At 33.8% G+C, this 27,933-nt stretch overlaps 2 protein-coding genes across 5 annotated transcripts; both read left to right on the top strand.

Moving 5' to 3' along the window:
• The first annotated feature begins 60 nt into the window (after positions 1 to 60).
• Positions 61 to 16,321, top strand: LOC148597405 (putative G protein-coupled receptor 139). Of its 4 annotated transcripts, XM_088564379.1 has the most exons (6): positions 61 to 149; positions 3,492 to 3,527; positions 7,421 to 7,510; positions 11,835 to 12,297; positions 12,726 to 13,148; positions 14,075 to 16,321. In XM_088564379.1, exons 4-6 carry the CDS (start codon positions 11,863 to 11,865, stop codon positions 14,285 to 14,287), a joined length of 1,071 nt encoding a protein of 356 aa, XP_088420505.1. In that variant the 5' UTR covers positions 61 to 149; positions 3,492 to 3,527; positions 7,421 to 7,510; positions 11,835 to 11,862; the 3' UTR covers positions 14,288 to 16,321. The 4 variants fall into 4 exon arrangements, with proteins under 4 accessions (XP_088420505.1, XP_088420503.1, XP_088420504.1 ...); XM_088564377.1 differs by lacking the exon at positions 7,421 to 7,510; XM_088564378.1 differs by lacking the exon at positions 3,492 to 3,527.
• A 146-nt stretch (positions 16,322 to 16,467) lies between these two features.
• LOC148597406 (uncharacterized) lies at positions 16,468 to 27,790 on the top strand. Its single transcript, XM_088564380.1, has 2 exons — positions 16,468 to 23,444; positions 26,632 to 27,790. The coding sequence occupies exons 1-2, from the start codon at positions 23,327 to 23,329 to the stop codon at positions 27,162 to 27,164; spliced, it is 651 nt and encodes a 216-aa protein (XP_088420506.1). The 5' UTR covers positions 16,468 to 23,326; the 3' UTR covers positions 27,165 to 27,790.
• The last annotated feature ends 143 nt before the right edge of the window (positions 27,791 to 27,933 follow it).

Genomic DNA, 27,933 nt, shown 5'->3' on the forward strand with positions numbered 1-27,933 from the left:
CATCATCCGGTAATATCCACTTCAATGGATAATACCGCTGACATCATATTCAGGTGCTTCAATCTTCTTGAGAGAACATATACTTAAGTCAATCGGGAATTTTAAGTAATTTCGTTTTTGGAACGTACATAGTTATAGTGTGCTAATATGTAAGTACGATAAATTTATACATGTAACTGTACGAAAAAAAAACTTTTCTCTTATAGACGGTGTGTGTTTGTGTTTTTTTTCCCTTATAATTTTCAATTCTATAAATAACAATTGACATTTTAAATAATCATTTATTTTCCAGTCCTTAATCGAAATTACAGTTTGTAAATAGTCAAGGAAAGTTGCTTGATATATAAGTGTTCTGTGCAAAGACGTCTGAGACAGTCATCACGGGAACAAAGATTCTAGCGGAAATAAAAAAAAAATGTAATCCAGGGACCCATTTCAAGAAACCCATGTGTTTCTCTGTTTTTGTAAAGCCACTGCGTCCCATCTATTTTGCAGTTAAGTTGCGTGTTTTGTTCGCCTCTCTTTGATTAATGGATTTATTTGAGTTACATGTTTTGTTTGCTTCTGTGTGATTGATTGATTAACACGATTTGTTCTCTTATGTGTGATTGATTGATTGATTGATTGATTGAACGCAGCCTATCGTATAGTAAATATCTACTGTAATTATTAACAGGACAAGAAAATTGTATATTCCTGTATAACCCTGATATTGTATATTCCTATATAACCCTGATATTGTATATTCCTGTATAACCCTGATATGAGAGGTTAACCAAAACAAACATCTTATATTCTCAAATAAAGATATTGAAATAGAAAAAAACTATTGCAACAGTAAATAGCGTAATCGCATTAGTTAAAGGAAAAGGTACTTGTAGTTGGAATTTTAAAAATAATCTTTTAAAATCTCAAAAATAAAAAGATAAAAAAAGACACTCGCGAATTCTTTTTTACGTTCACATGATGGTAACCGCAAATATCATGAAAATTAAATACGCGTACAGTTACGTTTCATTATTTTTAATGAAATCTATGTAGTATAGAAAGGTGATTTTAAACAGATTCATCATTGTTCATAGCGGTATATTAATATGAAATCATGATAAAATTGAAATTAAAATTTGAATTCAACAGAACAAATCGCATCATAGTAAGTAATAGAAACTTTAGATTCCTGATCATACACAAACGGGTGAATTCATATTGGCACATTCATGTATACAGCTCTTCTTTTGGGTAAATTGCCAACTTATCCCATTCCCAATCATCCATGATCCCTTGTGTCCAATTCCCATATTATATTCAACATCGGTAATTTCGTAATAAACACGGAATATAAATATATATGTTATGAATTGAATTCATAATATCTATATATTTGCTTACAACGTATTACATTATTTTAAAGGGATTTGTTATTTGTTATAAATACATGTATATGTCTAATTAATTCGGAGTTCCCATTCCCCGCGTCCTATTTACCATTCCCGCTGCCCCAGGCCTAATTCCCCACTGCTCCAGGCCTTATTCCCCACAGCTCCAGGCCTAATTCCCCACTGTTCCAGGCCTAATTCCCAACTGCTTCATGCATAATTCCCCACTGCTCCAGGGCTAACATCACACTGCTCCAACCTAATTCCTTATTGCTCCAGGCCTAATTCCTAATTGTTCCATATCACATGCTAGGAATTGAAAATTTCCCCTTCCTAGTTATTTACGAAATTAAAATAATCATTTTGATTGCACATTTCAAGATGAAAGGAAATTAATCCTTTTTCTATCTATTATGTATATAATTTCTACTTATATGAATGAATATTGCGCATTTTGCAAAGGCGTCTTTAAACATAAAGTTGAACGAGACTCCACTTGACAACCGGAAGTAAACATTTCCCATTGCTCATTCATCACATTATCTTTAGTAGTATCTGTGTCATTTGTAGTATAATTACACTTACACTATAATGGTCAAAGATATTTAGAAATGTCCAGAAAAACCAGGAGTCTGCTTACAGCGTGATAGTAGCGTATAGCTACACGTACATGTAACATACATACAAATGTAATTATTTCAAAACAACCCAAAGGTTTTACAAGCCTCCAAATGGAGGAAAAAATGTCATCCACATATTGTCGATGGCTAGTTTCCACCATTCTGCCCTAGTTACGCCACTTTAGTATCATAGAATCTTGAAGGTGAAATACAGAAATACAGATACATGTACATGTAAGGAAATGTTTATTCGAAACGCCTCAAATCATAGATATCAATCAGTCAGTACCTTTCATGGAGTCTTCAATGCAGATCAAACCTCTCAATAAATGGTGAGTTCTTGTTTGCCAAGTTAATTATTAAACACAAGTTGTACTATAAACATATACTGTATAGCGGGTAAATTTCGAGGGTGCTAATTTTAGCGTATTTAAGCGGTTAGTTTAAAAACGCCAAAACAAATTCCGCGAATTATTTACTCTGGGTTTAAAAACTTTGTGCACCATTTAGCATTAGCCAAAATAAGAAATGCTTAAGTTTGTTAATACCTTTTAGCCGAAAAATCTCCAAAATTTACACCTACCAAAATCAGCTGACATGCGGTACTTCATTCCATGTGTAAAGAGATTGTATTATGCACATGCATATCTATAGCATAAGGGTATACTAGCAACGCTAATCATGGCTTTATCTGGATATACTAGAGCCTAGATTAATGTCATAATACAAGGACCAGTGGAACTGGATGTTAAGAAATTACTATCACTTACATTACAGATATCTAGACAGTAATGCATACATGTATCAACGTAACAAAAGTTTAAAGATTGAGTGTCCATGCAAAAAATAAAACAAAACAAAAACAAAAAACAAAAAAACAAAAACAAAAAACAGGCAGTTGGTGGCACATGACAAATTTTGTTTTTCAAAATTTCGTTTATCCATTTCATATCACAAATGCATCCTTTTTCAGTTTTTAGTGGAGTCCGAGTTGCTCATTTGCTTTTGTTACTTTGTATGTATGATTTTAGTTGCTTTATGTTCTTTGTTGTGTATGTCTGTTTTCCATGTCTGGTCTTTGTCCCTGGATTACATTCTTTTGATTACCGCTATAACCTTGGTTCCCTTGATTACTCTTTCATAGTTGAATGTTTGGTGTTTGATTAAAAGCAACGATTAAGAAATAAAGTACATATAAAGCATTCAAATACACTGAAAAAGGGATATAACTCTTTATTTTGTGCGAAATTTGGTTGCTATATTAGGTTACGTTAAAATCATGCGTCGATTTCACAAAAAGTCGTAAGTGTAAAGTCGATAGTAAGTAATGACGTCACAACCTAAAATAGCATTATGACGTCATAATTTACGATCAATAACACACTTACGACTTTTTGTGAAACCGACTGATTCTGTGCCTTCAATCGTCGATTAAAGAAACATCCTTGACGTAGAGAGTGTATATAGTTCACCTAGATATTTCATTATTTTAAAGGTTTTGGTCAAGGAAGAAAGAAATAAAGTAGAAAAGGTGTAGAATTACAGAAAAATCGCTACTTACATTGTTATACTTCCATCTGTGTACGTTTTTAATCAAAACAAAACTATTTATAAGTTAAACAAAGCTTGAAGTGAATAAAAACGACTTGTTTAGCCGCCGTATGGGTGCATTTATACATGTACATGTATTGCAACATGTATATTAGACATGTACATGTGCATTAGTTCAGAAACAGATAAATTCTTCTGGACCTAAACCTCGTAAAACATCTTTTCATCATTAATTCATACATGTTCCCCAGAGTGCAAAGAATATGTACAATGTTGACAAACCAGATCATAGTGTATAAGATAAATCGTAAAACTACTATAAAATGCGATGTCACCATGTAATAGGATTAGTCCAAACACAAGTCCAAACTTGCAATATGAAGACAGGGAAATCTTCAATGAGGATTTTTTGTTCCCCTTTTAACCCCGATTATCGCAATTTACAATAGCCATTTTTTTGGAGCGTCTTCATCACGCCATCTTTTACCGTAGACTTTCATACATGGAACGAACATCTCGGGTATTGCGTCTTAAAACAGATAAGGTCTTTCTTCATTTTCCATGTTTCACTTAAGATTCTGCAAAGAGTCAAATTTAAACATAGATTCATTGTACATACATGTACATGTATATAAAAAAGTTTTGTTCCACCATTACACGTGTATCAAGTAATTAAAAAGAGGCTTCTGAAGTTTAATACATAAAAATGTAAATCCAAAATTAAAACACTAAGATCATGGGGGTAGCGTCTAGCGAACGGATGCGATGTTGTACAAATTAACTGAAAATCGTGACCGTATAAGCCTTTAGCGATTATTATCGCCTTGCAATTGCACAAAATTATCTGAAAATTTCTGACAATTATGATCGATTTGTACGTCATTTTTCTTTTTATATAAAAAATGTTGCGTAGGAAAGAGAAAATTTTATTAGGTGTATTTTACAAGTAAACAGGTCGTATAGACAAACCGGAGGTAATGCAGTACTGTTATCTATTTCATTTTCGGAGTACATTGTAGTCGATGATAAACCTTCACTGAACGTGATTTTACTGTGAATACATAAGTAGATGAAAGATCTGACAAGACTAAGACAGAAAACTGTAAACGCCTTACATTTGCCCTTTCCGGTTAATACATAAAAACTCGAAAACCATTTGTTTAACATTTTAGAATGCCATATGGCATAACCGGAAATTCTTCAAAATGTTTCCATACCTTCCCGTGAAGGTTTATCCGGACAAGATAATTAACATAAAGGTTCCCAAGTGTTGTAATCATATGAGGATACACTTCTATAAAGTATCCAGCCGGGACAACATTAATCGCAAGGGTCAATTAAATTGTTATGACGTAAGAGAAGAGATAATGAGAAATATGTAAGACCCATGGATCTCCCAAGTAGTCGTGCCGGAAATTTATATACATGTACATGTCAATCTTGCATTACAATACAATCAAATCAAGAAAGTAACATGTAGGTAATCTCATATAACAAATGGATTACATAATTATATATAACACAAATATATATACCGCTGTGACATCTATGGCAACACCGACTGCACAAAGTCCAGCGTCATAAACTAATAAAATATTAGCTTTCGGTGGCCATTCCTCCTTGTGGGTTACAACTTAGTACACGATGTATGGTAGTACGGGGCAGCTCATCAAGGTGTGGTTATGTAAGATAGAGGATCAAATTAAAGATACATGTACATGTCATAAAAAATGAAAATTATATTACGTCTCAAATGTGACGACTCTATGCGCTACACTGCTCAATCGGATCAAATTGATACAGGGAAAATAACGTAAGCATAGGAGGGTCTGAACGATGTTAAAACTGTCAAATTTGCGAAGCAAAGTTTTGGTTGTTCCCCCCGAGGGACCCGAACTTGTACCACTGTGACATCTATGACAACACCGCCTGCACAATGTCCAGCGCCTTAGTATATAACTTAAATATACGGATGGGAAAGTCGAAGTAATGACGATCGTAGCTTCATTTCTTGTTTTGAACGAACAAAATGTAGTAGAATAACTTTGGGCAAGATTTGGATTACTTTTTCGGTTTGTTTGATAAATGATTATGAGTACTTTTTTGGTAAAACATTTATCTTTCGAACATCTACATACTTGGTTCTAATGCTGATGATAATAACTTACTCTTTAAAACTACTGAAATTGAAATATTTATATATAATAAGATTGATATTTACGCATTTCATTACCAATTTCAATACCACTAATTTTTCATGCGTTCATTTTCAATCATCAATTATTCCAATTTTGTATTTTTCACGCCTCTTACGTGTAATTGACGTTGATTCGTTTATTTATAGATCTTATATGATACACATCAAAATCCGTGAAAAAATGGTCATGGATTTCTTTTTCGTGCCAAGTTTTAAAAACGGTAAAATGGCGGGAAATTTACAAAGACAATTAGGAAAACGCCGATTTGTTTTTACGTATTCTTTTTCAACTTGCGTCTATTTCAAATATGCAGGTATCCAGACCAGTACCAACAACTATGTGTATTTTCCTTATTAAATTGCGATGTTTTTATTATGAAAAATATATATGCGTAATGGATATCGTTTTAAAGGTAAATAATGTTGGACATGCTTTAACTATTAAAACAGAGACAAATGTTCAACTCAGACTTCCATAGCTTTTTAACAGCTGCGTTGGAAAATGAATAGCATACAGCTCTTGGAGTAAAAACTACCCATTTACACAATATACCGCTCTTTCCATGTACATATATCCGTTGTCCGAATCTCAATTTTCTACGTCGAGTCCCGTTGCTCAATTGCAGTATTGTTAAATTTTCAATATTTAATTTTATTGTTTTTTCTTCAGTATTTTAACTATTGATTTATATACTCTTTGAGACGTTCACGTTTCCCATTTTAGCGTTCGTGCATTGTTTATCGTGCGTTTACACATCGTTTTGTGTTCGTTTAAACGCACGATGAACGCATGATACAAGCGTTTGTTAAAACGCAAGGTAGGAGCGTTCGTTCAAACGTACGATAGAAGAGTTAATTTAAATGCACGCTGGGAGCGTTTGTTTAAACGCACGATAGGAGCGTTCGTTCAAACGCACGACAGAAGCGTTGAAGTTTGTTTATTTTTGTACGTTGATTATTTCCTTGATTTAACTGTTATTTTTATATTTTTGCTATTATTAATTTATATAATTTCATTAATTTAATTTTCTATTATTTTCTGTCTTCATTATATGTCAATATTATTATGTACCGTCGTTCGTAGCGTTCGTCTATCGTCTGTTTAAACGAACGTTTGGGAGCCCTCGTTTATCGTGCGTGTAGGTATCGTGCGTGCGGGAAAACTAAACGTCTCAAGGAGAGTAGTAAAAATAGTTTGTAAACAAATATAAAATGCGAAATAAAACCGATGTCTCTATTCTCCATATTAAAACATCTAAATTACGTGAACCATACATGTATAAAACGGAAAAATCCCCCATAAAATGACTGTATAAGGATACTCGGTTTACTGTACGGTTAAGACTATACATACCTGTAACTCACTGCATTTAAACGTATAAAGTATTATAGACTAGCGGTTTCTTGCATTGTCGAAATAATGCGGCTTGTTCTGCTATAACCATATAGATATAATACACGATTTAAGTAATTGCATTTATACAAATACTAGCAATTTTGTACTGATAATTCGCGATATTTCGCAACAAACAAAATAATAAATGTTCCAATTAACAGTAAGTTTAGAACAATTGATATAAATGAGGCCGCGGATCTGATAAAAAACATAGCATTGGACTACGGTCCCGGGAAAAGGAACTTGTGGTAATAATTCATGTTGTTCTCTCCGTTTTTAGTTAAAGCTAATTTAAAATCCACACACAATAATTAGGCCAAAAATAATAAAAGTCTTGTTTCCTGCTACCAGCAAGAAAAGCATAGGGAAGGTAAGTTGAGATTTGTTTCATTTTTTCAATAACATTTTACACTGAGTTAACGGGGAAACAATCTAGAATTGAACGGTGCTTGAGCAAAAATTGCCATATAATCTTTAGGGTAGGCACAAACAGGGGGTAGGTAGGATAGCAAGAAGCAAGAATTATCATTATTATTATTATTGACTTACGAAATGTGCTATTTCAAAAGAAAGGTTAACTTGGGTTTTTGGGGATGGTTAAAAGTTAACTTGCTTGAACTGGCGGTGATATTGTATTTTTCCCTTTTCTTGCCTTTTCAAGTCATTGAATAATTTTTGAAAAATTCCATTTTACTCATTTGGAAGTTTTTGCAAAACATGTTTTAAATCTTAAAAATGTTGCATGCTTATTATTTAAAAAAATGGGCGACTCGTAGTGTAAATTAAAATTAAAAACCAAAAAACAAACGTATCACAGTCAAAGTCACTACACATGATTTTCACACGACTTTCACAAGGTTTTCGCCCGAACTGAGCAAAAACACTTTGTGACAGAGTTCACGTGAAATTCACACGATTTGTTCGCATGCAATTCATGTTAAGTGAATTTCACGTGAAATCACGTTAATTTCATTTGAAGTTCACGTGAATTTCATGCTTAGCTTGATTAACATGAATTTCACGTGAAAAATATCTTCCTGTGTAGAGAGTTGCATATAAAGTTTAGGGGTTTGTTGTAATACGTTGACAACATGATGAAAGCATATAACGAACCTCACATTATAATATGCATGTGAAAGTCAATGCTTTAGACCTTGGCATTTGCACAAAGACCTAGTTTAACTTAATGATACTTTATGACATTTTTTCACTAAATCTGAACCTATTTTTATTGATATTTTTGTTTGAGTAAACAAGGTATGCTTACTTGTATCAGATACTTATGGATTTTAAACTAGCTGACAGAAAAGCGAGTACTCTTTCGAGGTAGATACAGCTTGTGTCTTATATTCTGTATCGATCTCTAGAGTAAAATCCGAATTCAACTGATGTTTATAATGGTTTTATTGTTGTTTTGCCACCACTTATTCAGGTTAGGGGGGAGTGGTTGAGCGCCCACAAACATGTTTAACATATTCTATGTGCCTCTTGTATTGAAATTGATGCCCATCAGCCATGTACACCCACTTCTCGCACCCTTCACCCATTGGTAGGACTTGGCTCTTCGTGGCTATTATAAACAAGATCCAAGCCTCTAACTTGGATCTTGCGCAAACGAGAATGTATAAAAAATTCTTTCATCTTTTGTATCTGCAGTACGCAATAAGAGGTTGACAGTCGAATATTGTCTTACAGTCTTTATCTTTCATTAACACTTCCAATGTTTTTTAATTAGTTTGCCAATTTTTCTCAAGCAAAAGTGGTACATTTGTGTTTTGTAATAAAAACCAATGGTATGCCATTAGTGTCCCTTTCCTTTTTTCTCAAGAGTTCAAGCCACGAATCTGTAGTGCAGTGGTTGTCGATGTCTTTTTTATGTTCATTTTTATTCGTTGTACGTTTTTTTTTCTTTAAATTATGTCGAATTTCTTTTATGAATAGTTTCACTCCTTGGGATCTTTTATAGCTTGCTTTATGGTATGAATTTTGCGTATCATTGATGACCGTGTGATGACCTCTAGAAGTGCATAGAAGTGCTTGGCTTTTGGTGAATGACTGTCTCAATGGCAATCAAATTACTTCTCTAATTTCATATATACACAATGTATAGATTTCTTCCGGGCATTACCTGCGGTGGCCCATCTGTCAAAATATCAATTTAGGTAAAATACACATTCTAATATTTTTCAACAAAAGTTTCGAGATATCATCACTATATAAGTGAATTAATAATGCTATATAGTAATGTCGGTATGGTTCCTAATTAATTGGTGTTGTCGCTTTATGACTTCCTCATTGTTAACTGTTCACTCATTACAGTCTTCCTTATTCCTATCGTCTCATTTGTGTCAAATTTCTTTTTTTTTATTAAATGCTTAATTTATCTCAAATTGAAGCACTTTTCTTTCTCATACCAAGGAACAACGATGCATATTATCTATCTTCATTTATGTATTTCATCATAGGTACATTCCGAACATTAATATTGCATAACCTTGGTAATTTTATTGCCTCATTTACATAGTTTGAATTAAAGTTAACAACGAAATGACTGGCTGACTTCAATTTAAAAAGGTTAGGATTTTATGATATACGGCTGTCTGCATAACTACGAATTGACATTAAAACGATGAACACTTCCTGATAACCTAACAAAGAGGTACAAACTTTTACCTGATCAGAATCTTTCTCACATCTAACATACCTATGGGAACTGTATCTTCACATTTGCATAGTTTAAATTACATTTAAGTAGAGTATAGCATATCTACATGTAAGGACTGTATTACATGTACCTGCTTCTACGACTTGGCAATTTTTAACTTGCAAGTTGAAGACAACGGCAATTAAGTGTAATAAGTGACTACATGTATACCATGAACCGTACATGTATACCCTGAACCGATTCTTTGTTACATGAAATCAAACCTGTCTTAATTGAGCATCCAAGGGAGAGAAAATTTATGGTCACATCAGACTCTTTGTTCTTGTGTCATGTTTATCATGTTAATTGATATAGAATTTACCTAAATAGGAATGCGTTTAATCATGTTTTAAGGCAGGTTATTGCTGAGTACAGGCGTTCACTTACATTGTAGGCAGATTTGATTGTATATCTTTTTTTACACCCCCATTTCCCGTATTTTTCATTCCCATTTCCCCAACCCTTCATCCACCGATTCACTTGATCTTAATCCCCGTATCTCCATTCCCCCTGTCCATCCTTTCAACAATGGGTCTTTTAATTGAAATTTGTATGTTTTCAATTATGTTGAATTACATGATCATGAACACGTAGGAATAGTACACGTATCCTGCTAGGATATTTTGTACTTGAATTAATATAATTACATGTTCTACCCTGCCTTTTTAAGGAGGTAGACCTAGGGTAAGGGACACAACTCTTAAAAATCATTGGAACGTTTGTATTTGAAGCATTTAACATCAATCAAATGTAAGCATCAAAGTAACTTAGATTAATTTAATTGTGTCAAATGAAAGCTTGATAGCCTTTGGTGAAATTGAATATGATACAAACGTATCACTGACTTCATAAGTTATGTCCCTAACCCTAGGTCTACCTCCTAAAGTGGACTGTTAAAGACTTCCCTGTAGTATACATGTAACAAAAGAATGTTGATAGAAAGAGTAATCAAGGGAACCAAGGCTATAGCGGTAATCAAAAGAATGTAATCCAGGGACAAACATCAGATATGGAAAACAGACATACACAACAAAGAAAATAAAGTAACTAAAATCATACATACAAAGTAACAAAAGCAAATGAGCAACTCGGACTCCACTAAAAACTGGGAGCATGGACCAGGTGCACCGGTAGGGTAAGCGTCCTCTGCTTTAATGTCTAGAAACACCCGCCGAGTGTTGCTCATAAAAAGTCAAGTCCGGGGTAGACAAACGAGGAAAGGAAAACTATGACCCGTTGAATAAATCAGTTTTCATGGTGCTGATGGATACACCATAACGATCCACGAGTTCATGATGACGACCATAAAACTTCTGTAGTGAAGACTTCAATCTTGTAGCAACATATGAAGCAATGAACTGTCTCCTAACTTCCCTTTTCATCAGTTAATATTACACAAGTCGTATGTGTTGTAAAAAGATGTTAGTACACTGAAATTTCACTCTCACTTACATTTATACCTAAATTTATCACTGAGGTAAAATCGATCTGCATTTTCGTGCTTGATTTTAAAGTGAAGCTGTTTCGTTGACATGTGGATGACAGTATAAAAGATAAAATAGTGGATTTGTTGAAATCGGAAAAGAGCATAAAATTGGAAGTGTATACTTTAATGTTGATGGTTATACATGTATCTTACATCTGTTCACCAGATTTGATAATCTGTCATAACAGTGGCTAATCCAGAGGGGGTGCAGGGGACGACACCCTCTTTTTATTGGAAAATAGGTCATTTCATGAAATGTGTAAAATTAACAAGAAAATGTCAAACAATGTCCTACATCCCCCTTTTCTGAGGAACCCTGACTGACACCCCACCATTTCAATGTGTCTGAATCCGCCCATCATAATAAGAAGAGAACAAAGCAAAACTTAACTGAGAAGATATGAGCACGTTTTCAAGATAAAATGGAAAAAAATAAAACAGTTAATAGATATATTTATATTCATGTTAACTCGAGGTAAAAAAAAATTTTTTTTCTAATTGCAGAAACCAGCAAGTCGTAACTGAAAAAAAAATGAATTCAACAATAGGAATGAACATGACTGGCGGTGTTGACACAGAAAAGACAGATAATATGAAGGAGATGGTCAGCGTCGCCAAAGAGATGCATTGGTATAGTAGTGTCGTGTTTGGTACAATATTCATGGTTGTCGGCCTTCTCGGGAACTTTCTGTCCATCATCGTCTGGAGCCGGAAGTCGCTTAGATCATCAACCGGAACATACTTGATTGCACAAGCGGCAGCTGATATATGCGTTCTTATTTTCTTCTTTTTCACCGACAGTCTAGCGATGATGAATCCTGACATAAAGAAAGAGCTTTCCTTCGGCAGTTTCTATTCCTACATTGGCTACCCCTTCTTCTTCTTGGCTGTAATAATCAGTATTTGGATGACGGTAGGGGTGACAGTCGACCGTTACATCCAAGTATGCTGGTTTACTCATTCAAAGGTGAATGGATGTTTAAATAAATTACTTTTTTTACCTGATACATGTTTATATCGTTACTCCTTCATTACCATGAGGAGATTAGATTTCGTTTGGTGATAGTCCATGTTCATACTCTTTAATATAAAAGTCAGATCAAGGGCGTATCTACAAGATTCCGATCCAGATTTTAAAAAGGGGATTCCACGCTCATTTTTACCAATATTTTTTTACAGAGATAGCAAAATTTGACAACATAAAGTGGTTTCTACCCCCGTATTTTCCAATGTACCCCCACTTCACTTTGCCTTTTTCATTTCATTGGATGAATGCTTGTCAAGCATTTCAGTCCTTATGGGATATATTTTAATAAGAAATATTTGGTACCGCTGATAAAGAAGAGTTTCTGTGTCGTACGATAAATATCGATATTTGATTTTTTTTATTTTCAGACTTTGTGCAACAACAAACGAGCATTACATGGAATCACCATCATCTCTATCCTTTGTTTTGTTATCAATTTCCCCCATTTCTTCACCTACCGACCAGTTGATGACGCTAATGCAACAGCCGCATATGAACAAACAGAATATGGCAAAGGTCACGGAAGTCAGAATTATGAATTCTGGGTACATTGTATGTTCCTTGTACTGGTTCCCTGGATAACTATTCTGTGCCTGAATGTCCTCATCATACGTCAGGTGGTTAAAACAGGGGCCAAAATGGCGGACCGGAAGAGTGTTTATGCCAAAGAGAAGACGAAAAAGGCCGAGAACCAGCTGACCACGCTTCTTCTGACTGTGACCTTCACCTTCCTTGTTCTGATTGCACTCCAGTGTATTACTCAGTGCTTCTTCATGCTCAAACCAAAAACGGTAAGAACTAAATTAAAGATTTAAGTAGCACTCCAGCTAAGAATCTTGCAAAATATGAATCATGGTTTGCAAACCTACATATTTTTATTTTTGATATTTTGTTTAAAATGCTTAAAAGTAAACAGAAAATTACACGTGGCTCTTCATAGAACCATTGTTTATAAGAGATAAAAATCATATAGAATGCACTGTAGAATTTAAAATTAAGGGAGATGACTCTGAAAATGGCACTATCATAAAATAGAAACCTTTGGATTTTCAATGTGGATTAACTCCTAAGAGCAGATAGATTGGGATAAATAATTTTAAAGTTCATCATATAGACCTATAAACCAAATTAACAAAAATGTGTAGCCTTTTTTTGGGGTGTATCACATTTGACAGAAATTGCATGATTCTTACAAAGACTGCAACTTGATGTTAAACTGTCCAAAAGATTCCGTTGCTGCGTGTAATAACAGATTTAAAGTTATTTGATGTTGTTAGTTACAGGTTTAATTGGAATCTGTATGTACATGTATGTGTTTGAAATAATGAACATGTAAAAATGTACCATACACCGTGAAACAATTGTTTTATATAATTGGAACTTCGTACTCAAAATATGATTTATGACATATACCAAGTCCCGAATCATCTCTCTGGTTAAATTTCAATTTCAAAGGTCAATTAAATATACCCTACATGTAAATAAAGCTACATTGTATATCGTGCAGATTTTTCTTTAAACAAATTGAAGAATGTATTGTGACTAAGCTACTGCAATTCATTATTACAAAATATGCGGCTCCAACTCGTTCATGATTTAAACAGAGTTAGACAATAGAGATACACGTGTAACCATATGGGTTAGTCTAACATAGACAGTGTCTGAATTTTATATGGACTGGTGCTTTATACCTTTTCATGAACAATTGTTTTTACAGGTCAACTTTGAGCTGGTAAACGAAGCTTTCTCAGTGGCAAAGCTTGGTGTTATCATCAACTCCTCCATCAACTTCTTCCTATACTGTTTAAGCGCACGTAGATTCCGGAAGGAGTTGTTTAGCATTATGGGATGGCGATTCACATTTGGCGAGCATAGTGATGTGTCTTCTTCGAGTGAAAGGGGTTCTACAACTAAATCGTCACGAATGTAAAGTAAACAATTGAAAACTTCAGTTTTCATTGATCATACATTGTTTGAACTGGGTCGACTTCTGTAAGTTTCAAGTGCAAAGCGCCCTTTTGCATACACGTAAATACACTTGATTAAATTTGATTTTTTTGCATTTGTGCTCTAACTAGATGTACATTTAAGTTTCGCGGTTTTATTTAGAGAAAATCAATTATGTTTAATTTTTACACACCTAGAGAGAAATGGCGTTTATACCAATGGAATAAAACGGGTTTCTGTTGCCGCTAGAACGACCACCATTAAATTGGAATGCATACTCCCAAAATGTAGTACATATGTTTTATTTTAAGGTACATTGTAGTAGGTACATGTATATGTAGGGTTAAACTCCTGTCTACAAATATGTTTACTTTTTTTTGTCTTTATACATGTACACACGTACAACAAAAAAAACTGGCAACAATTTCGAAATAAAGAGCAGCTTTGTTTAGCATAACGGCATTGTACATGTACATGTAGGGAAATTTAACTGGTGAATCATGACGTACATTAATGTTCCATGATTTTTTCACGTTTAATGTTGTCAAAAATCCCTTGGAAACCGAAGCAATGACATTTTTATGGGTTATCAGTCTTTTGTTATTCAAAATATGATATAAAGATAGGAAAAGAAACGAAGACAACTGAAAATAAAGCTTTTCTGAGATATACATGTTCTTTGTCGTTAGGTACATGTATTATATTTTGATCACCTTTATCACTTCGTAAAGCCCTTGTAATCATTTTAACCTCGTCTTCTTTATAACACCAGCTCTGAAGGCGACAGTTATACAGTGATCATGGTCTCTGTCCGCCCGTCCGTCCGTTCTTGCACAGTTATCTCTACTAATATTTTGACTGGAGTCATTACATGTAGGTATTGCATATTGTTGAATTAAATGTCAGATTCGATTTACATCATTTTTCATATTTTGACCATATATGGTTTCAGGGAATGTGAGCGGGATTATCCTTTTGTGAGCTTTTCACAGTTTTTTTTTTTACATTCCTTTTTGTTACATTAAAATTTTTCAGAGTATAGTTTATCATTCATTAAGTATACATTACAAAACAAAGTTTTCCACTTCACCTGGCCTCTAAAGGTTGTTAAATGTGAAAGTATTTCTTTACAAAGGCGGATGTGGGCGCATGCACCGCCTTCGTTTGTATAAAAAAAATTGTTCGTTTTTATGTCGAACAATTAGTCCATAAGATTCCAGTTTGACAACCGCCCATTCCTCCCTCCATGTTCGAAGATATTTGAAACCGTTTCTAATATATCACACCACTTCAGAAATAAAAAATCACCCGATATGAAGCCAACCAAAACATCCATCTGTACGTTGTATGAAACTTCATTAATTGCATGATTATATACACTCCCAATTAAAGTTTCAAGTTTTAAATTACATGTACATACTTCATATTACAGCTAAATGTAAAAATTATTTTTCAATTATTTTCGGGTTCCCTTAGACCGGTTCCTAATACGTCATATAGAAACAATACATGTGTTAGGGAAAGATTTAAACGACAATATCAGGCCTTTGAATATAAAATTGGTACCTCTTGGGATAGAATCCTAGAGAAAATGGCCAAGGTTTAAATCTGTGAATCGGGACATGTAATTTTTATCAGTTCGAAACATAATTTGATTGTTAATGCATACACACACCGATAATTGTTAGATTTTAAAATATCATCATTTCCTGCAATGGATCTCTTGTCTGTTTCATCAAAATTTCCGTTTCATATATTGAAAAGGAAGTTTGTGTATGTATCCTTCAGTGCTTGCTAAAAGTAAAGTGAAACATGTCAATACCCGAACTCCAAATGTGTAAATCAGTCATCACAAGTCCATTATTTGTTTGAATGCATTTTGAACTTGTATAAACCGAAAACATACAACAAACTAAACCTTTGGATCGTTTTGGCAAGTTCCACTGTATTTCACATTTTAATTTTATTATTATCGTTACTTTGTTATAAATGTCAAATAAAACTAAATGTTCACGTACTCTTGTTACTTAATTAACATAACGTTATGACGACGATCAAATTTGCACTCTTGCAAACAAAGTTTGGTTTTATACATGTATGAATCACCATGTCCGTTAGCGGTTTCGGCAGGAACCTGACTGTATTCTATAAATGCAATTGCAAATGTAATATATATTTAAGTAGTAACCGAAATTAATATTTTTATTTGAAAATCTGCCTTGTTAATTAATGAGGGAGTTTTTTTTCAATAGATGAATAACTTGAGAAAAGTTTTTTTTCCAAAATTTCAACCTCAAATTCCCCCTTTCCCCTCGCTCTCGAAATGGTTGATAACTTTGTAGCACTTCGCAATACTTTAAATATATGTACATTATCCCTTAACCCCATGTTTTACGAACTTAAAAAAAACCCATCATATTCACTTCTTTTAATTAGTAAAAAAAATAGAGAAAGACTCGAAAACTATCAGAAAAGATGAACTTATTTTTACTGAAACGTAATCTTAACCTATGTATTTTTATTTGTTTGGTTTCAGGAAGCGATGAGCTTTCTCCGTAAGGACAGTTACTTTTGTTACATCCGGGACATGACTTTTTTTTTCGTTAGTGTATTGGGAAACCTTAAAGCTGCATTAGCTGCCAAATTTGTTCAGTTTTGGTTATACTGAATTTTGCTGATAAAATGAAATAAGTTAGTAATATGCATAAATAATGACAGTTACTGACCATATTTGTGCCACATTATAGCCCAATACGTAAATTTCAAAAGGATCCTTGCATTATATTCGAACTTTTTTCTTTTACGGCTTGAGTCCGACGGTCCTCCTTGCCATTGATTAACCACTTTCGCTTTGCAATCAGATTTGTTTTAAAAAATGCGACCCTTACAGCACACGCGTGAATCAAAGTCACCAGAAGTCATATGCATACGAATTTATCTAGGTCGATTTTTTGTCTTACAAGACAATAAATATATAGACAACTATTTCATATATTTTACACATTTTATTTGTGGATATCGAATGAAATTGTATAAGAAAAGTGCAATTAAGTAGAATGAAGGCATATTTCAACAGAAATTTTTATTTTACGAAAATGTCAGCTAATGCAGCTTAAAGGAAAATTTAGTACATGTAATAACCGTAGAGCTCATACCGTTTCGCGGTGCTCGCTATAATACTTTAATTAAGTGCATGAACAACATCCTCTTGTTTTTTTTTATATAGTTCATGTAGTTCATTCCATTTTAAGAAGTAATCCAGCTAAGAATCATGCGAAATGTGATTCATGGGTGAAAAGCCTACATATTTTTATTTTTTTATATTTTGTTTGAAATGCCATAGTAAGCAGAAATTAACATTCGGTTTTTCATATTACCCATGCTCTTAGGATATAAAAATCATATAGAATACACTGTCGATTTCAAAATTAAGGGAGATAACTCTGTAAATGACACTCAAATACAATAGAATCTATTGGATTTTCAATGTGGATTATCTCCTAAGAGCAGGCAGATTTGAATGAATAATTACATATTTCATAGTATAGACCCATAAAACAACTTAATTACAAAAATAAAAATATGTAGCCTTTTTCGGGGTGTATCACATTTTTCCGATTTTGCATGATTCTTACAAAGACAGCTACTTAATATCATCCTTACAGATGAGATCAGTTCTAACCTCACAGGGAACTGTCTGAAGAGCCAGCTCTATAACAGTTCTAAAAGTAAAAGTGTCGTAGAACAGTCCTAAAGCCAACTCTTCTGACAATTCTGCTAGAAGAACCGGCTGTTCGAGAACAGTTCTACTAGTAGAGCCGACTCTGTTAGATTTGTCATAAGAGCTGGCTCTAGAATTGTCCGCGAACTGTTTTAAGTCTGTCAATTACAAATGTAATAAGAAGTCTAGCACGGTTCTATACGCCTGCGCAGTGTCGGCAAGTGCTCTAGCATAACATATGAGTTGCGATATGAAAACTCCATATTCAAATGTTGAATGGATATTGAAATAGATGAAAAGAAATTTGCTAATACGGAATGGGAAATCACCGCGTTTGTCGTATAGTTTGGTTATGAGTTTTTCTTTTCCATCGATCTCTAAGTGTAGGTCAGTATACTATAAAGTGAACTTCATGGTGTCTGTAGTGTCATTTATCTCATGTTCTTTTAGGGAAGATACACATGTATGATGATTTTTTTAAAACCCCGAAACTACATGTACATATACAAATATGACTGTTTAAAAACAACACGTCATCTACATGTATATAGTGGAAACTGAGATCAAATGATCTGGCTGATATTTTTTCATATGGATAAGATCAGCAGAGCATACTTGTTGTTGTTCCTATAGCAATGCCGACCGTCTGTTAAAAACAACGTCCACCGCACTGGACATTTACGTTGTCGATAAAACAAATTCTGCATTTTGACAACATCTTCGGTATATTTAGAACATTTTATTTTTTTTTTACAAAGTATGGGGAAACTACCATAGACTACGAAGATCTTGATGCTACTATTTTCCGATTATAATCTAGCATTTAGAGTACGTTTCAAGATGACCTTTCCAATTTTCAAGATCCACAATGCATTGATACCACTATGGGAGTGGTAAATGTCGTGGTACATGTGTAAGACTGAAGTCCCTCTATCATAACCGGAAGTATGGAAGTCAACAATTTAGAAAGAGGTCTAGTAGTACTTTCTGAAGATCCAGCAATATATATGAAGCAATGTTTGTATGGATTCTTGTATAGGTTTGAAATCCAGTACATAGACCAAAGAGCACAATCATCGTCTTGTGTAGAGAGACCAGAGAGGACAGAACGGATTTCTGGTTTTCAACTTTCTCTTCATTAGAGTTTAGTAGCAGAATATGTCGTATTGTTGCTCTTACTTTTTATATCTACCTTCGATAATAAACTTTGGATGTATTGCGACTTAGAGAAAATAAAATGTTGTTTTGGGTTTTGTCTTCCGGTGCAACACCATAATTGTCATTTTTGGATACATTGAGAATTGTTGAAAATTGATGTAGCATCGACACTCATTGACCTACTTAGTACTTTCTTACGTCTCATGATTTAATACCTCACATCTTCAACCTACTCTGACAGAGAATCAAGGTTTTCTGGTTTTATCATTGCAATTTCAGGACAAATTGCAAACGGGAATTTAGACCGAGAGAAAATTAAACTAAGGATATGAAATTTGACTCTGTAGTACCCATACCCAGTATAATAATCACAGGGCTTCCCTTTTAAACTACAAGTATAAATGTACATGTATAAATGTAAAACAACGTACATTGTACAGTCATATATAGAAACTGTTTCGTAATAAATATGTAGGTGCTTGTTTTAGTCTAACAGATTGCTGAAGTCACAGGATTCTTCGGTTGATAAAATAACAAAACTAATAAACCAGTATGATATAATTAACAAAACCTTTTTACAAAATATTGGTCATCGACCAGCAATGTACAGATTTAAGTCGGTGACCCAATTTACGTCCTGCTTACAGAAACATTAATTGCATAATTCGTATCTTGTTAAAACGTTCTTGACATGCATTTTGCTGTTTAGACCAGCCCATACTTGCCTTCGTCTTCCTTGTAAAGTTATGTAACAAAATTTGAGTGTTTGTTTTGGTTATATATACTGTTGCTACATCAAATTATGATGATCAGGCAATTCCATGTATAGTTAGTATGGTGAATTTATTATACAATATACAATGTAACATCAATAGAAGGGTACATGTAAGTATATGTAAAACACGAAGAACGAATTACGATACATCGGTATATGTACAAAAATGGAAATCTGTGTAAATCAGGCCTTTATGGAGTATCTTCATATAAGTTTCAATGCGTTTTGGACATGTTAAAACCAACAACTTGGTCTAAACGAACGCGACTTTTAGTTCAAAAGGGGTTCTGTTTAGCAGAACTATTTACCTACCAAGAACTGCTCATCCACCCAAAACAGGTCATGCACCTATACACAACTGCTCTGTTACCAAGCGCTGTTCACCCTCTCAGAACTGCTCACCAATCCAAAGCCACTCATTCACCCCGAGAAACTGACTTCATTCACAGTGTTTAGATTAGTTTGTACTGCTTGTGTTACTGTGTGAGTTTTTATTGGTATGTGTTGTGTAGTTTGCCTTTTCGTCTGTTGCTCTTTTGTGTTTCTGGTATTGCTTTGTCCACGGATTTTCTAGGTCATTTTTGCTATTTATATTATTCTCGATACCTTTACATTATGGTACTTACCACTTGTGGGAACTACATGCACATGTACCTGAGCCGCAGGTGTACATGTATGTACATATGTACATGTACTTTTATGTAGATCTCACGACGGGCTAACGTCAATACGCAGGTGCTGTAACATTTTTTAAAAATTCTTTGTGCGGTGGTGTCTTTACTTTCTTTGATCTTGAAGCAGGTCCAATGTTTTTTTTGTTGTAATCACAAATTGCGATCCATGCCTGTTTATTAAACATAGCTACCTAGTCACTTCAAACAACTTCTAAATATGTAATAAATACCCTTTAAGTTAGATGTTTCCCAGGGTCAACTACATGTACATGTATATTGTAGTGGTTTTAAGTGTTGTGATTTATATATAAGTACCATGGTATGCATGATAACATGACTTAAAAGTACAAATGTACTAGTCAGTCATACTTAAGTACCACTGATAATTAACTCGAACGGTCGACATAATTATCCTTACTATCACGAAAAATTATCGCGACTTTTTGAGATAAAATTGTCATTTATGTCGACAAAATACCCCAATTATCACGACTTTTCGAGATAATTTTTCGCGACTTTTATTTATCTTGATGACAGAAATAGACTTCAATAAAAAAAACACAAAAATTTAAATGAAAATCAGCAAAGAAAAAAAAAAAAAAAAAAAACGAAACAAACACGAATTGTGAGTCAACCAGATTATGCCTATCGAAATAAAAATGGTCCAAAGAGAGATAACTCAAATTTTATTGTTCGTAATCGTCTCTGCAGTTAATTTATCAAAAGAATTAAATGTACATGAATTTACATGTAACGCACAATAATTCAACCATTGTAAACGTGTCTATATTTTTATTGCAGTCTATAGCAATGATATATGTACTTTAGAATAATGTAGATGTATCATTGCTATAAACTGCAGGAATTAAAAAAGTTAAAATGTGCATACATGTTCATATTATAATAGATTACACTCATACAATTACATGTACTTATTCCTGCTTAGAAAGTAAATCCATAGTCAAGCATATTGACAATAACAGGGCTTGCACGTCAACTATTTACATATAAATATCAATCTATATGGAGAGTAATCATGGAAACCAAGGTCCAGCGGAAACAACAGATAGTCCTTATTTCCTCTGACCCTGCTACCCTCCTCTTTTTCTTATCTTGTTTTCCATGTCTGGTCTTTGAACATCTTTTTGCCCGATCACTCGATCGAAAAGTTTTTATTTTTTTTACATATGCAATGCAGGAATATAAACGCCTTTTTTTCTACTTAGGTAACAGTCTGTATCAAAATCAGGCAGGAGCTTAGACAGCATGTCTCTGTTGGGCCAACGTTGACTGATAGTTGGTTCGTTGGCTTTTAGTTGTCGTTGGCAAGACGACGTTAGCCCAACGTTGGCTGATAGTTGGTTCGTTGGCTTTTAGTTGTCGTTGGCAAGACGACGTTAGCCCAACGTTGGCCCAATGTAGTAGTTTGTAGTTATGGAAATATTTCTTCTTGATTTATTTTAACCAAATGGTTTTACTTGACAAACAAATAGTTAAATACGACATTTAGAAATTTTTAATACTTTCATAATTTATTTAGTACACCAATGCTCGTACATGTAGTATCTGGTAATGTTTTAATAGATTTTTTTATTATAATTTTGTAAACTACAATCAGCTTGTCATTAGTATGTTCTTCCTGTAAAGAATTTATATGATAAACTGATGGGAAATTTGAGTGCTTACCCTGAAGGAATGCTCAGCATTAGCACTCTGCGACATGACCAGGAAATACATTATAAAATTATATTCTAATATCGTAAGGAATATAATCGTCTGACCATATGGTTGGGTTTACGTTGGGCTTACGTTGGATCAATGTTGGCATTACGTTGGGCCAACGTTTGCCCAACTATTGTTTGCCTCCGTTTGGTCAACGTTGGCTCTCTTTGCACTTACGACGTTGGGCCAAAATTGGGTATCCTACGTTGGCCCAACGTAAATGATTCCGTTGAACCAACGTTGGCCCAACGTAGGAATGCTGTGTGGGAGGTGATGTCAAAAAACCCCCAAAATCATTTTTATTTCTAATAATTATTCAGAAACAGTTGCAGGTCACATGAACAGTCTTATAGTTTGTCCTCCAATTTTGCACTTTTTCAAATAACAATACTTTTCGAGCGAGTGATCGGGCAAAAGATGTTATATCAAACGACTATAACGGTAACAAAGAAAAATAGATATTTCTTAATCACTCAATCAGCTGTGAACAGACAGTAAAACACTTCGCTAACATTATCACTGTTAAGTTTGTAGTACTGTCTCATTATCTTATATTTTCTGTTATAAATGTCGGGAAGGAAAGGCGTGCCGAGCGTAACCTCCCCTTTAAAATTGGGAAATAAGATAAGGGGCATCTATAATCGTGAGGTTTTTTTTTAAATATATATCACCAAATTAGTTCTTGTCTCGATTCGCTCGGCCTTTGATTCTATGAACGCCCCTCCTAAACCTGACATTCTGGATCCGCAAGCGCAAGTCTCGTTCTATACAACATCATATCGTACCATCAACGTCGTATCACAAGATATTGTTCCCGACCACGAAGTAAGCAATGCACACACAATACCACTGTGCCGTGTACTTGTATTTATTTACCCGTTGATATGCAGTACTGTCCTTTTGAATGATTCAATTTAAATCTTCGTCAATGAACTAAACAATTCATATAGAACTGATCGATATTCAAATTCAATGTATACGTGCACTTACACAATACACATTCAAAATTTTACTAAACATATATGGCCATTATGTGATTTCTACAAAATTTCGTTCATTTTCGAAGGGGAGAGTCACTTTATTATTAGAGGTTAGTTATAAATGTTTAAATTGGTTTAATACATACATGTAAATGTTCATATTTTAAATTGGTTTAATACATACATGTAAATGTTCATATTTTAAATGCATTTTAAATTCAAGGCTCACACGTCCCATATGATTAGTCGGGACCCGAAATTTCATTTTTAAAACATCGGTGAAATACCCTGTTTATTGACATGTACATGCGCATGTGTAGCGTAGCTTGTTAGTTTCTCCGACTGTCACAGCTTTTTTTTTTTTTAGATTTTTAAGTAATATAGAGATTGATAAAGAAATGAGGTGCGATTTCCTTTGCATGGTATGATCATTATATACTAGTACATGTACATGTAGCACGTCCTACGATGTTCACAGTTTATACTATGTATAGCAGTACGTAATTAGGTTAAATAAATAACTTGTACTTTTTCTTCCCTTTTGTCTACTTACAAGTGTAACACCGCCATAGAACCAACAACAATTGGTATCAGAAGTGAAAAACGACCTAATTTTTTAATAGTTCTTCTGTGTTGTAATGAACAATGTGAGAACATGTGCATGGAGAGAATAAGGGAACTATAATTTGATTTTCATGGAGCAAGATCTATGTATTTTTTGTTTATATTTAAAAAAAGAACGATTCTGGCGCTTTGCGTTGAAGAAAAAAGACGGGATTTGTATTTTCTCAAAATATAAAGGAAAGATAGAAAATATATTAAATTTGATCCTTGCCTCCCCCTATAAATCAAATGGCTGCTCCCTGAACACTACATGTACATGTAACACAGTTACAGAACCGATCAACTCCAGGCAATAATCGAAAGGAGAGACCAAATGAAAATCCATATAACAAATGGTAATGTAAAGGCAATAAAAATCTTCAGCGCAGCATGATACAATGTACGACCGCATCCAGTTGAACTACATGTATGTTCACTTGGTTCAAGTGTGGACACAATAGTAGTTTATTTTACACACTTCAACATAGGGCCTTACCGTACATTATACATGGACACAACAGCTGCTTTGGATACAATATGGCACAATATTTCGAAATTCACTTTAAGTAAAAAGTTCTGCTTTCGGTTATTAAAATTAGATAAAGAAGTTTATTTTTTGGGGTGTGGCCCCACTTTAGACAGAAAAAGTTTAATGCTATTTTAAATCTGTTAAATCTTCATAACAATAAATTTCATAAGAAACAAATTTTTAAAGCTGCATTAGCTGTCATTTTCGTAAATTTTCGTATCTTTTGAAATATACCTTAACTTTGAATTATTTCTATTAAATAGTACATTTCTTGTACAATTTCATTCGATATCCACAAATAAAATGCATTAAATACATGAAATAGGTGTCTATATATTTATTGTCCTGCAAGACAAAAAATCGACCTAGATAGGATGTGACTTTTGGTGACCTTAATCCGCTCATGTGCTATAAGGGTCGTTTCTTTCATTAGAAATCTGATTGCAAAGCGAAAGTAGTTATTCAACGGCAAGGAAGACCGAGGGACTCAAGCCATAAAAGAAAAAGGTTCGAATATAACGCAAGGATTCTTTTGAAATTTACGCATTGTGATATAATGCGGCTCAAATATGGTCATTATTTATTTGAAAACTTATCGAGCAATAGATGAAATGAAATGAAAACAAGACACAGGCTTACCTGTGTATCTGTTTTTGTTATTTGTTTTGCCAGTGTTAAAGTATTTTTAACCCTGGTGAATGTCCTGTCGGTAATCTTCGGAAGTACATGTAATGGCGAAACATAATTAGATCAGACCTATCGATATTCTCGAACTTAAAAAAACGTTGTTTTCACAATATCCTGTAGGTATTATCGACATTAATTTCTTCAATTGCATTAGTACAAACTGATTCCATTGTATCAGCAAAATTCAGTAGAATCAAAATTTAACAAATTTGGCAGCTAATGCAGCTTTAAAAAATGTCAAAATCGAAAGAGAAATAACCTTTCTACGTTAAGCTAAAATAAACACCTTTGAAATTTACCCCTTTGAGTCCCTTTTCGAATAACGGTAGGAATCAGCGACCCTATTTTAAAAAGCAAGCTTTATCTAGCTGCAAATAACGATATATGAAAGTTTCATGACCTTTGGTTTACTACAACCGACGTTATTGCACGAAAAAAAAATATAACGACGACGACAGCACCATACAATGTAACATACTACAAAAAATGCTGTCTTATAAAAACCGGAAAGTTTCTACAGGCATTTCTGGTGGAAATAGTGCTTTATTCCAGGTTTTATAGCTTGTAACAATTATGATAGGAAAGTATAACGTTTCATTAAACATTTTCAAATTGTTGTGATACATACATTCGATTTTATCTATTTTTAGACCATTCATATTAAACCTTTAACCGTTCCATTCATATATCCTGTCATATGTAAGATTCTACTTTTAAATATCAATCTCCCGTTACAGTGGCTATAATCCAGAATGGTTCCCTGGGTTTCGTACCTCCTCCTTTGTGTTAAACAACATTGAGAATGTAATGTAAGCTTTACAAGCCTCCTTTGTGTAATTTCTGCCTCGGATCACTGCCCCCTTTTTTAAATATAAATTTCTAGATCTGCCCAAGTGCTGAAGCACTGTATCTTTACTTCGCAACTTTTCAAAACTATTTCTTGTTTAAACTTGTTTTCTTCAGGTTTCAAATGTATTACGTATATATTTTAGTATAAAAAAAAGTTACAATGCAGATATGCGAATGTAAATCCGTGAATTCGACTTCATTTATAGTGTAAATGGATCCTTTTTGTGTGATCTGTAATGTCAGAACTACTCAGTAATTAGGAACGCTTTGAAAGTTAAAAAAAAAAAGAACTGGCTACAGATTGTGATTTGCAGTGAAAACATTTTGCCGGAAAATATTTTTCAATGATATTCTCAACTCCACTGTTTCAAAACAATCATGCCATTAAAATTTCTTGTCGGCCGTTTTTCATTATCCGGTGACGATGTCTACACCAAGAAAACAGACACACCACAAAAAAAAAAAAAAAAAAAAAAAAAAAAAAAAAAAAAAAAAAAAAAAAAAAAAATAATTGAGAAATTTAGACTCCACGAGGAGTATGAATCAGGTGTACGGTTATGGGTTCAGTTTACACAATGTTCATTGTTCATATGACATTTCTGTACTTTTAATTGTTCCATGTATTTCAGACATGGGTTCCGGAGTATCTAAAAGTACTGGCGTCGCCAACGCTTTCCTTCATGACATTTACGTCAAATGTGAAGGTGATTTGAACTTCAACTCAGAAGAATTCACTAAATATTCTCTAGAAGTAAATAATACTTTAGTGGCATTCACGAAAAAAATAGTGAGCGAATCGGACATTGACCTCAAATCAAGTTACATGAAAATAATATCTGGAGATGTACAAGAGTTTTATCCAAAGTGTTCAAAACGAGTTTATTTGACGATTTTACACCCGGATGAGAACGGATATTGGAAAATTTTATGTTGTATGTATGAAATACCGGAAGACCAAAATATTGTTGTGGTACATTCTGGGAGTGTCAAAGTCACTAAAGGCAAATCTCACTGGGTTGACAAAGATGGATACAACCATAAAAACGATATAGCAAAATTTCTTAACTACCAGAAGGATGTAAAGGATTTAAAAGATCAACACCGTAGAGAACTGTCTGACTTACGTAAAAAACATGGCGTTCCTAAGTCTGCCGCTACATAATACTTTTTGGGCATTCTTATAGTTCCTTAGCATTAAAATAGGCAACGTATACCTACCATCAGACAAATGTGCTTTGACTGCTGTGGAATTAATTAATTATATTGTAAACACATAGTTTTTGTGAAACATCACCTGCACGTGCGTAACATTTTAAATTATATTAAAACTGTTACAGTACATGTATGAATAGATGACGATGATTGTCCGTTGTTGTCGGAAACAATGGCGGATCCAGAGGGGTTGCAGGGAGTTGGTACACACTTTTTATTGGTAAATTTGTCATTTTTTTATAATTATGTAAAATTGACAAAAAATGGTAAATTATGTCAAAGTCTCACCCCTTTTCTGAGGAACCCAGGTGTCTGCATCCGTCCCTGGGATATTTGCATAGTCAATAACTGCCAAAAGACAGACAATTAAAATGGATTTGATTTTACAAATGCACATGGAATGGAAATATTTACTTAGTTCCATTCAATCAAATAGTTTATCTAAGTGAAAATTAAACTATACCCATCGAACGTTTTTAGATTGTGGCAAACAAATAAGAAAGTAACTAAACCCATGATTATTGAATGAAGTACATGTACATGTTGTGACAAATGAAATAAACATATCAATTGTTATAACACGTTTTTTTTTGTCCTAGTACGACTTAGAAGCTATAGAAGCCTGATTATGGAACGCCGCAACTGTCTTTTGTTGATGTTTTTTTATATACGCAGTGCATTTCTCGTTATACACAGTACATTTTATGGTATACATAGTG

The sequence above is a fragment of the Perna viridis genome, chromosome 15 (assembly GCF_037379345.1).
Source record: "Perna viridis isolate PV_CMFRI_1.1 ecotype Kerala chromosome 15, ASM3737934v1, whole genome shotgun sequence".
NCBI classification, from domain to species: domain Eukaryota; kingdom Metazoa; phylum Mollusca; class Bivalvia; order Mytilida; family Mytilidae; genus Perna; species Perna viridis.

Coding starts and splice junctions, on each gene's coding strand:
- LOC148597405 (XM_088564379.1), top strand. CDS start 11,863: ATGAATTCAACAATAGGAATGAACATGACTGGCGGTGTTGACACAGAA. Junction 12,298..12,725: donor GCTGGTTTACTCATTCAAAG/GTGAATGGATGT, acceptor TTTTATTTTCAG/ACTTTGTGCAACAACAAACG. Junction 13,149..14,074: donor TCATGCTCAAACCAAAAACG/GTAAGAACTAAA, acceptor TTGTTTTTACAG/GTCAACTTTGAGCTGGTAAA.
- LOC148597406 (XM_088564380.1), top strand. CDS start 23,327: ATGTATACGTGCACTTACACAATACACATTCAAAATTTTACTAAACAT. Junction 23,445..26,631: donor GAGTCACTTTATTATTAGAG/GTTAGTTATAAA, acceptor CATGTATTTCAG/ACATGGGTTCCGGAGTATCT.